This window comes from Peromyscus maniculatus, chromosome 1 (genome assembly GCF_049852395.1).
Source record: "Peromyscus maniculatus bairdii isolate BWxNUB_F1_BW_parent chromosome 1, HU_Pman_BW_mat_3.1, whole genome shotgun sequence".
NCBI classification, from domain to species: Eukaryota; Metazoa; Chordata; class Mammalia; order Rodentia; family Cricetidae; genus Peromyscus; species Peromyscus maniculatus.
This window is the reverse complement of record NC_134852.1, coordinates 73,238,848-73,251,278: the sequence shown is the minus strand read 5'-3', so window position 1 is coordinate 73,251,278 and position 12,431 is coordinate 73,238,848. Positions and strand designations below refer to the sequence as shown.

The 12,431-nt window shown below is 37.7% G+C and overlaps 1 protein-coding gene across 1 annotated transcript in view; it reads left to right on the top strand.

The window, feature by feature from the left end:
• The window catches only part of LOC143269826 (uncharacterized), a 179,669-nt gene that overhangs the window by 139,784 nt on the left and 27,454 nt on the right, over positions 1-12,431 (top strand). Inside the window, exons 3-4 of the mRNA XM_076556968.1 lie at positions 2,927-3,002; positions 12,224-12,299. Coding sequence (XP_076413083.1) covers positions 12,268-12,299 — 32 coding nt within the window. The 5' untranslated portion in view covers positions 2,927-3,002; positions 12,224-12,267. The remainder of the gene's footprint in view (positions 1-2,926; positions 3,003-12,223; positions 12,300-12,431) is intronic.

Below are 12,431 nucleotides of genomic sequence, written 5' to 3'. Positions count from 1 at the left end.
TGTGTGTATAATTATATATATATATATATATATATATATATATATATATATATATATATATTTGCCCATTGCTTTCAATTTTTTCTGGGTCAAAGAATGATGGAGAATTGTTTGTGTTGAAAATTTGTTCTTGTACAAAATGTTGTAAGTTCAGAATATTTTGAGCATTTGTGGAATAGTGTAATCATGGTGTAAGTGATGATCTTTTTTCTGGAAGTTACAGTTAAATTGCCTTTTGGCATATGGGTAAATATTTATAAGAGTTAGAAATTTTATTGCTTCATAGAACTTGCAATAAAGTTTCTGCATCAGGGTCCAAGATCTCCCTAACTGTGTGTAATATGTCACTGTATTGTATAGGGAGTGATTTGTATTTTGTCAATGATATACATCCTTCTTACTCAAGAAATACAGAGTGAAAGCTTTAGACATGTTTTTGATAACCAAGCCACTAATACCCGTCAAGGGAATAAGTGTTGATAAATTATAAGATTTGTAGATGGTGGTAAAACTATCAAGTATACTGAAAATTTTTATAGTAATGTTGGCTGCAGTTTGCACATTAACAGACAGGTGCGGTATGAGTAGAAGTCATAGTTGTATTAATTCCTTAGTAGGCAGTCAATAGAACATTAGTAGCACAAGGAATTATTCAAAGGACCTTATTTTCAAAGAAGAAGAGAGGATAAAACATTTCCGTATTTGGGTATTTTTAAATGTGAGACAGTCCTCAGTGTAGCTCTTATTCCATATATGAGGGGTTTTTACAAAAGAAGTGTAGTGATGTTGGATTGATCCTAAGGGTTTTATCTAGGAGGTAGACAACCAAGTTTGAAATAGTAGGAACACAAAGGATAGCTTCAGAGATATGATATTTATTGACAGATTGGTTGCAAAAATGAAACATATGTGTGTTCTCTGATCAATATCACTCAAGTTGCTTTATGTTTTTTTGTTTATAGATTATACCACATCAGAGATGGATTAATCCACAAGCTAACTGCTCTGAATTAGGAAGAACTTGGAACTATTATTAGAAATGAAAGGCCGGGCGGTGGTGGCACACGCCTTTAAGCACTCGGGAGGCAGAGCCAGGTGGATCTCTGTGAGTTCGAGGCCAGCCTGGGCTACCAAGTGAGTCCCAGGAAAGGCACAAAGCTACACAGAGAAACCCTGTCTCGAAAAACCAAAAAAAAAAAAAAAATGAAATAAAGCACATTCTATTACCATCCAATTTTGGACACAAAGCATAAGGCATGGATAGTTACAATATGAAATCTGAGTTTTACAGGACAGTTGCATAATGTATTTGACAAAATTCATACCTGTTGTGCATATAGTAGATGATCTTTCTAATAAAAAAACAACTGGAGTCTGATATTGTGGTAAATGCTGAAAGATGGGAGAAACAAAGGAACAAGCCACTGCCATGTCTTACTTTGCCAATTCCATGAAATCTCTGATGAATGTTTCTAAGTACTTAGCCGTAAGTGATCAAGGCAAAAAGTCTGTAGTTGCTGTCTCCTGAGGCCTTATATACCTTTTCTCTACCCATCCATGATTTCCTTCATAATCCTGGTATTAATTGCATGTGTGCTTCCCAAATAATATGGTTAAAAGTGTGAGACATCAAGTGCAAAGTATTTCGATGAATGGTGTGTGCCACCAATGCCTGGCTTTGTTTCTCTCCTAGACTGAGTCAATCCTATGTAGTCCATGGTAGCTTTGAAGGCACTGAGATAAAAACAGATCTCTGTTTCCCAAGTGATAGGTTTTCAGGTGTCTGCCACCACTTACTGGTCTCTATGTTTACTCTAGTGGCTTGTTCTGTGCTCTGATCTTCAGGCACATTATTTAGGGTGCACAATATATCACCACATGTACCTGGGAGAAACACTATGTCCATCTGACATTGGTGTGCACCTCTGCATGCCACTAAAATGTGATGGCAATTTAAGCATACCTGTACTCTTGAAACTGTATCAGCTGCATATGCATGCATAATTCTTTCACCATGAAATCCAGGGAATATCATAATGCATTCTTTGGAAGAATGGTGAAGTGAAAAATGTATGAGTGGCTTATATGTTTTATGACAAAAGTGGAAAGGTAGATTTTCTCAAGTATTCTAGCCCTGAGATGCTGCCCATGGGCTAGTAGTTGGTCTCATACCCATGCATACTCAGGTGCTTTACGTGAACATAGATAACAAAAAATAGAGCAAGTACATGATCAAAGGATGGAGGAGTGATTGCAGACTATATCTAGTGAAGAGAATCCAGTGAATTTGTTCAAAATTTCAATTGGCACATATTAGAAATGAACAGGAAATTTTATAAGAATGAATTGGCACTGGGAAAGCAAAATTAATGCCAAATGCATGCAGACATGTGTAGAACTATACAAAAAAAATCAAATAAGCAAATGTGCAATTGCTGAAGGTATATATGTATCATGAATATTTCTTTCTAAAAGGAAGACAGCAGGTTATTGCTTAATCACCATGACACTGCAAGCTATGATATGCACATTAGGGATATTCTGAGCAGGTCTTCAAAGTCACATCTCTGTTAACAATAAAAGCATCCGATTGCAGTCAAAATTTACACACACACACGCACACACACACACACACACATATATTGCTCATGTCACAACTGAATTTCAAATATTTAAACATTTCTGTTGGGGAAGCTAACATGGCATATTAGAAACTGGCAGCAGCAAGCAGCAACTGTCAGCAGAGAATCACAATCGTCCATCTCTAGGCAGAAACGGAGGCTTTTGTGTAGATAGGCAGGATGCAGACACCAGCAGAGGGATAAATGATCATCCCCGACTTGCCACACATTGTTTTTTTTTCCTATTGATAATTGGAGTGAGAACACAAGATCAATTATTTTCTTTTGCTCTCATCCATTTTCAGTTTCGCTGCTTCTGCTGCTACATGTATTCAGGTGGGAGACAAGAATGAGTCAGCAGCTCCTGTGTTCATCTCCAAGGTAACCTCAGGATTTGCCTCCATTGCTGGAATTGAGATCACTGTCCTTATTGGTTCTTATTCTACAATGAATTTGAATGCACACTGTCCTTCAATCAGAAGCAAGGAGTGCTTATAAAAGCGACAGCATTGCGAGCTCTTACCAGTCAGGCTTTGGCCATATTCCAGGACACAGTGGATCCTGGGTATGGCTAAAGCCCGACTATACATTGGATAGGCAAGGCAGACTGCTCCTGACATGTACAGGAGTCAGAGCCTGTGGAAAACAGCAAAGGCAGGGATTGTTTGATTCCTACCATTATAACGCTTAGTCACTTGCTCTGTCTCCTGTGCAAGAAACAGCATCCTGATTCTGAAGCAACTGCTTGTCTTTTATGATTTGATATTGCTGTGTAGACTTGAAATGCTGTATCATCTGTTAGAAATATCTTCCATTGCAGATGTTAGTATATGACAGATTCTATTGGAGTCAGGCTCCTTCCTTCACCCTGGGAGGATACTGTGGGAACTGATATGGCATTGTCAGTGTTTACAAGCAACCCTTAGTGTCTATGAATATACCAGGCAGTGACATTTGCTATTGAGACCCTACCTGTCACATAAGGCACATCTTCACAATTAAATGTAGTGCAGGAAATGAAGATCTTATCATCCTGTTGTCATTTATCTTCACAGATTCACCTTTCCAAGCTTGATGTCCTTTCCCCTTGTATTTTTGTCTATACAAGCTGTAGTTCTTTTGCTCTTCTTTCATAGTCAACCCATTCCTCTTTATGTCATTAGGCCAGGCCTGAGGTTTGTTGGAAATAAATTATTTACTGGTGCAGAGAAGATGGTATTACATATTTACCTTGAAAGTAATTCACACACCAGATTTCCTTGTTCTTGGTTATGTTTTTTGTTTGTTTCTTTGTGATTGTGCAGATCTTGTGTCTGTAACCTCAACCTCTGAATTCATATGCCTATTTGTACATTCGAGGCTGAATACCATGTTCCTATGGAGTCATCTACCACCTCTGAATCTGTTAGATTTTTTTCTGTCTTCTTTTAAACATAGATCATTGATTTTTTTGGGGTAGGTGAGATGAAGTCAAGTATTATCACACGTAATACAACTAAGCCAGCCAGACATATAGAAAAACCTCACCTGCACATACTTGCTTTATTTCTTATGTAGTGCATGAAGAAACACTTCTGATTAGACACATTTGATGCCCACATCCAATGGGAGCCTTCAGAATTTATTTTCCTAGTGAGATATGAGCTTGTTTTACCAGCAGTGCTTCATAAGAGGTGATTAGAATGTGGGCCTTGTTACTAAGTGTTTTGAAGTGTCTATACTTGGTTATATATAGGAACAAGGAGGTTTTTTGCCTCAGTTCTTGGCATTGTGATAAAAAACCCTTTGGAATGAAGTGCTGGGCCAGTGCATAAGTGTTTAGACCCTTCTGAGGTTATCCTCTGTTTCTCTCTCTCCCTCTGTCTCTCTCTCTGTCTGTCTCTGTGTCTCTGTGTCTGTGTCTCTCTCTCTCTCTCTCCCATATACATTTCTATCTAAATCTCTTAACCCTCACTTTTCATGAGTACCCAGGTAAATATGGGTGCTGGTCCATCCTGTACATCAATATATCATTAGAAATCAGTTTATCTCTATATTCTTCTAGCAGAATACCAGAAATAGTTTATGCATAAGTCTGTGACCATTGTAGTCTCAGGTTCTTGGACAAGTTAACAGTGTTAAATAATTCTTCCATCTCATGGTTTAAATCCTAATCCTCAAAAGGAGTTGATTACTCCCACAATATTTCAACAACGGTGCCAAAATGGTATCTGAACTCTGCCTATAATTTTATTTTTAGGGCATGTTTCTCTTGAGAGTGAGATGTTTTTTCCACCTCCAGTAACTGCCAGATTAACTTTGTTGCCCCTCACGTGCATCAGGTTTCATAGAAAGTTCTCACTAGGCAGCACATGGAATTCAGTTCTTTGTTAACATAAGTAAGAAGGATTTTCAGAAATAGTTTTTTACCAAAATTTTGGGAGGTGTAATGCTAGAATGGAAAGGGTCTCTGAGGCTCCACTGGGTGGCTATAGGAAAGCACTTGGCCAACAACCTAAGCAAAACCAAACCAAACCAAACCAAAATCTCATTATGGTCTGTTCCTTGAGAAGACTCTCAATTCCTTTCATGCTATAAGAAGTGCAGCTGTCACAATATCTTCCAAAATAAATTTCAATTTGTTTTACACGTTTATAAACTAATGAGTATGTGTATATGTGTGTTGGCTTGCTTGTTCTCTGTGTGTGTTTGAATATGTATATATTTTGTATATGTATATATACATACACACACATAAAATTCTGCTCATTGGTGCTTGTACACAACATTATAAGTTCATAATAGTTTGAGCATTTGTTGAATAGTTTAATGATGGTGTAAATGATGGTATTTTTCTGAAAGTTACAGAAAAATTCCCCTTTGTCATATGGTTAATTATAAGAGTTAGAAATTTTATAGCTTTAGAGATTGCAGATAAAGTTTCTGCTTCTGGGTCCAAGATCTCCCTAACCATGTGCAGTATCTCAGTGTATTATATTGGCCACGATTTGTCTTCCTTTGAATGATATACATCCTTCTTACTCAAGAAATATAGAAAGAACCTTTAGACATGTTTTTGGTAACCAAGCCACTAGTATATTTCAAAGGGATAAGTGTTGGTAAATTTTAACATTTGGAAATGATGGTAAAATTAATAATTTTACCAGGATTTTATAGTGCTGTTACCTGCATTTTTCACATTAACAGAGCCAGGAGGTATGAGTAGAAATAATAGCTATATTAATGGCTAAGTAAGCAGTCAAGAGAAGCTTAATACTGCCATGAAGTGTTAAAAGGACGTTATATTTAAAAAGAAGAATAGAGAAGAATAACTCTTCAGTATTCAGATATTTTGAAGTACAGTACAGTACTCAGTGTAGCTTTTGATCCATGTATGAGGGATTACAAAAGAAGTGTGGAGATACTGGGTTGATCCTATGTTTTTATGTAGGAGGCAGACAACCAAGTTTAAAGTGGTGGGAAAAGGGAATAGCATCAGAGATAGGAAATTTATAGAGTTATGGGTTGCATAATCACAACATGTGTGTGTTCTCTGAGGAATATCCCTCAGGTTATTTATTTTTTCTGTTTATAGTCTATACCACAATGTAGATGGAGATATCTGCAAGCTAACTGCTCTGAATTATGAAGAAATTGAAAATATTATTAGAATATACAAATGAAAATATGACATTTTGCATTACCATCCAATGCTAGGACACAGGCATAGTGAGTTACAGTAAAATACCTGAGGTTTTTTTTTTTTTTTTTTGTTTTTTTTCAAGACAGGGTTTCTCTGTGTAGCTTTGTGCCTTTCCTGGAACTCACTTGGTAGCCCAGGCTTAAGTGCTTTTTTTTTTTTGAGACGGGGTTTCTCTGTAGCTTTGCACCTTTTCTGGAATTCACTTGGTAGCCCAGGCTGGCCTCGAACTCACAGAGATCCGCCTAGCTCTGCCTCCCGATTGCTGGGATTAAAGGCATGTGCCACCAATGCCTGGTGGTATATTCATTTTCATTGATCTCTAGGAAGCCTTCAATTTCTTTCTTTATTTCTTCCTTTACCCATTGGTGATTCAGTTGAGCATTATTCAGTTTCCATGAGATTGTAGGCTTTCTGTAGATTTGTTGTTGTTGAAATCTAACTTTAAACCATAGTGGTCTGATAGAACAGAGGAGGTTGTTCCAATTGTTTTGTATCTGTTGAGATTTGCTTTGTGGTTAAGTATGTGATCGGTTTTAGAGAAGGTTCCACGGGGTACTGAGAAGAAAGAAAAAACAAAAACAAACAAACAAACAAACAAACAAAAAAAACAGAAGCTGATATTGGGTTAAATTCTGAGAGATGGGAGAAACAAAAAAACAAGCCACTGCCTTGTGTCACTTTTCCAACTCCATGAATCCTCTGAATGAATGTCTCTGAGTCCTTAGCTGAAAGTTATCCAGTCGAAAAGCTGCTATTCTTGTCTCCTCAGGCCATATCTATCTTTTTCTGCCCAGCCATCACTTCTTTCCTACTGCTGGGATTCATGGAATATGTGCTTCCCAAATACTGGGATTAAAGGTGTTAGATCTCAAGTGCAGGTATTAAAGGCAAAAGAATCCAAAGTATTAGAATTAAAGGTATCTTCCACCAATGCCAGGCTTTGTTCCTCTCCTAGATTGGGTCAATCGCATGTAGTCCAGGGTGGTTTTGAAGGTGCCAAGAAACAAACAGATCTTTGTTTCCCCAGTGATAGGATTACAAGTGTGCCATCTCTTCCTAGCCTCTTGGATTAATCTAGTGACTTGTAAATCCTCTGATCTTCAGGCACATTATTTAGGGTACAGAATTTACCACCACACATACCTGGGAGAAACACTAAGTCGATCTGACATTGGTATGCACCGCTGCATGCCACTAAAATGTGATGGCTATTTAAGCATACCTCTACTCTTGCAATTGCATCAGCTGCATATACATGCATAATTCTTTCACTATGAAACCCAGGGAACATTCTAATGTATCCTGTGGAAGAATGGTGAAGTGAAAAATGTATGAGTGACTTATATTATTTAATAAGCTGAAAAAAGTTGAAAGATAGATTTTTCCCATGTATTCTAGCCCTGAGATGCTGCCCATTGGCTAGTATTAGGTCTCATACCCATGCATACTCAGGTGCTTTACATGAACACAGATAACAAAAAATAGAGCAAGTACATGATCAATGAAAGGATTAGTATTTGCAGACTAATTCTAGTGAAGGGAATGTAGTGAATTTGTTCAAAATTTCAATGATCCAACATTAATCCTGAACAGGAAATTTTATGAGTATGAATGGGCACTGGGAAACCAAAATTAATGCCAAATGGATGCAGACATGTATGGAACCACACAAAACATCAGACAAACAAATGTACAATTACTGAAGGTATATCTGTATCCTGAATATTTCTTTCTAAAAAGAATACAGCAGATTATTGCTTAATCAACATGACACTGCAGGATATGGTATGCAAATTAGGTATGTTCCAGGCAGGGCTTCAAAGCCACAACTTTATTTACACAACAAGCATGCCATGTCAGGCACTCATGTATACACACACACACACACACACACACACACACACACACACACACACACACACATGTATTTTGCTCATTTAACCACTCAATTTGAAGCATTTAATCATTTCTGTTTTGGAAGTGACATGGCACATCAGAAATTGTCAGCAGCAAGCAGCAACTGGCAGCAGAGAATCATAGTCGTCCATCTCTAGGCAGAAATGGAGGCTTTTGTGTAGATAGGCAGGATGTAGACATAAGCAGAGGGATTAATCATCACCCCTTACTTGCCACATGTTGTTTTTTCTTTCCTTTTGATAACTGGAGTGAGAACCCAGGATCAATTATATTCTTTCCCCTCTCGTGTACTTTCAGTTTAGCTGCTTCTGCTGCTACATGTATTTAGAGGGAGACAAGAATGAGTCAGCAGCTCCTGTGTTCATCTCCAAGGTAACCTCAGGATTTGCCTCCATTGCTGGAATTGAGATCACTGTCCTTATTGGTTCTTATTCTACAATGAATTTGAATGCACACTGTCCTTCAATCAGAAGCAAGGAGTGCTTATAAAAGCGACAGCATTGAGAGCTCTTACCAGTCAGGCTTTGGCCATATTCCAGGACACAGTGGGTCCTGGAAATGACTAAAGCCCGACTGTATCTTGGATAGACAAGGCCGACTGCTCCTGACATATACAGGAGTCAGAGCCTGTGGAAAACAGCAAAGGCAGGGATTGTTTGATTCCTAACCTTGTAATTCCTAGTCACCTGCTCTGTCTCCTGTGCAGGAAATGTTAGCATCAGGATTCTGAAGCAGCTACTTCTCTTTTAAGATTGGATATTGCTGTGACAGATTTGAAATGCTGTATCATCTGTTAGGAAGGTAGTCCATTGCAGATGTTAGTATATGACAGATACTAGTGGAGTCAGGCTCTTTCCTTCATCCTGGGAGAATACTGTGGGAACTGATATGGCATTGTCAGTGTTCACAAGCAACCCTTAGAGTCTATGAATATATCACATATTGTCATTTGCTGATGAGACACTACCTGTCACAAAATGCATATGTTCACAATAAAATGTAGTACAGAAAACTAAGATGCTATCATCCTGTTGCCTTTTATCATCACAGATTCAACTTTCCAAGCTTGATTTGGATTCCCTTTGCATTTTGGCATATACAAGCTGCAGTTCTTTGTTCTTCTTTCCTAGTCAGCCCATTCCTCTTTATGTTATCAGGCCAGGTCTGAGCTTTGTTGGAAATCAGTTATTTCCTGGTGCTGAGAGGATGGTATTACATAGTTACCTTCTAAATTATTCATACACCCGATTTCTTTGTTCTTGTTTATGTTTTGTTTGTTGTATAATTGTGCAGATCTTGTCACTGAAACCTCAGTCTATGAACTCCTATGTCTGATAGTATGTTGGAGATTATGTAACACTGATTCTACAGATTCTACCACCTCTGAATCTGTTTGATTTTTTTCTGCCTTATTTTCAAAGACTATTGATGCTTAAAGGGTGGGTGAGATGAAGTCAAGTAACATCACACATAGTACACCTAAGCCTGACAGCCATATAGAAAGACCAGACCTGCACATCTTTGCTTTATTTTGCAACTAGTACATGATGGAACACCTCTGGTTAGAGACCTTTACTGCCCAGATCCAATGGGTACATATACGAGGTCCCACAGATTTTTGCTAGTTAGATCTGAGCTTGATTTACCAGCAAGGCTGCATAAGAGGTGATCAGACCATGTACCTGGTTACTCAGTATTTTGAAGGGTCTACATTTGTTTTTAACAATTGGACATGGAGGTAAAATTATCAGTTTTACCGAGATTTTTTATAGTGCCCTTAGCTGATTTTTGCAAATTAACAGAAGCAAGGGGATATGAGTAGAAATAATAGCCATAACACTGGCTTAATAAACAAGCAAGAGAAGATTAATAGTGCCAATAAATGTTAAAGGACCTGATTTTTAAAAACAAGAAGAATATGGGAGAATATAACTTTTGATTATTCTGCTATTTTGCAATGCAGGACATTCCTAAGGGTAGCACTTGTTCATTGCATGAGGGATTACAAAAGAAGTGTGGAGATACTGGGTTGATCTGAAAATTTTTATCCATGAGGCAGACCACCAAGTTTGAAAGTCCAGGAAGACAAAGGATAGTTTCAGAGATACAAAATTTATAGTGGTATTGGTTGCATAAACACAACAGGTGTTTGGTCTCTGAGTAACATCCCTCAAGTTATTTTATGTTTATCTATTTATAGTCTACACCACAATGTAGATGGATATATCAGCAAGCTAAGTACTCTGAGTTATGAAGTACCCAGAAATATTATTAAAATATACAAATAAAAATATGACATTTTGTGTTACCCTCCAATTCTAGGACACAAGGCATAGGTACTGGATAGTTACAGTAAAATACCTGAGCTTTAATGTACTGTTGGCTTAACATATTCAGTGAATTCCATAACTGTTGTTCAAAGAGTAGATGGACATTTTAATTTAAAAAAAAAAGAAACTCATATTGGCATAAATTCTGACAGATGGGAGAAACAAAGGAAAAAGACACTGCCATGTCTCACTTTGTCAACTCCATGAATATTCTGAATGAATGTCTCTGCTTCTTAGCCAAAAGCTATCCAGGCTAAAAGCATCTAGTTCCTGTCTCCTCATGCCTGATATACCTTTATCTGCCAGGCCATCACTTCTTTCCTAGTGCCTGGATTGATGGCATATGTACATCCCAAATATTGGGATTAAAGGTGTGAGATCTCAAGTGCAGGTAATAAAGGCAAATGCCTATCAATTATTAGAATTAAAGGTTTATTCCACCAATGCCTGGCTTTGTTTCTCTCCTAGATTGGGACAATCCAGTAGTCCAGGGTAACATTGAGGTGCTGACATACAAACACATCTCTGCTTCACCAGTGATAGGATATCAGGTGATGCCACCACTTCCTGGCATCTATGATTAATTAGTGGCTTGTCTTGTCTCTGATCTTCAGGCACACAATATATCACCACACATACCTGGGAGAAACACTATGTCTGTCTGACATTGGTGTGCACCTCTGCATGCCACTAAAATGTGATGGCTATTTAAGCATACCTCTACTCTTAAAATTGTGTCAGCTGCATATGCATGCATAATTCATCATTATGAAACCAAGGGAACATTCTAATGTATCGTTGGAAAAAGGGTGAGTGAAAAATTTATGAGTGACATATTATTTTGTAAGCTGGCAAAATTGAAAGGTTTTTTTTTTCTCAAGTATTCTAGCCCTGAGATGCTGCCCATGGGCTAGTAGTTGGTCTCATACCCATGCATACTCAGGTGCTTTACATGAACACAGATAACAAAAAATAGAGCAAGTTTATGATCCATGGATGGAGTAGTGATTGCAGACTAAATCTAGTAAAGTGAATGTAGTGAATTTGTTCAAAATTTCAATAATCTCACATTAATACTGAACAGAAAAGTTTATGAGTATGAATTGGCACTGTGAAAACAAAATTAATGCCAAATGCAAGCAGACATGTGTGGAACTACAAGAAAAATCAAACAGACAAATATGTTATTGCTGAAAGTATATATGTATCATGAATATATCTTTTTAAAAGGAAGACATCAGACTACTGATTCATCAACATGACACTGTAAGATATGATATGCAAATTAGGGATGTTCAGAACAGGTCTTCAAAGTCACATCTTTATTTATAATACAAGCATCCCAATTCAGGCACTATGTACACACATACACACACATATGTATATATGTATTGCTCAAGTAAGAACTTAATATCAAACATTTATTCATTTCTGATAGGGAAGCTAACATGTCATATCAGAATCTGTCAACAACAAGCAGCAACTGGCATCAGAGAATCACAATCGTCCATCTCTAGGCAGAAACGGAGGCTTTTGTGTAGATAGGCAGGATGTAGATGCAAGCAGAGGGATAAATCATCACCCCCTACAAGCCACAGGCTGTTTTTTTCCTTTTGATAATTGGAGTGAGAACTAAGGATCAATTACCTTCTTTCCCTCTCATCCACTTTCAGTTTCGCTGTTTCTGCTGCTACCCATATGCAGGTCAGAGACAAGAATGAATCAGCATCTCCTGTGTTCATCTCCAAGGTAAGCTCAGGATTTGCCTTCATTGCTGGAATTGAGATCACTGTCCTTATTGGTTCTTATTCTACAATGAATTTGAATGCACACTGTCCTTCAATCAGAAGCAAGGAGTGCTTATAAAAGAGACAGCATTGC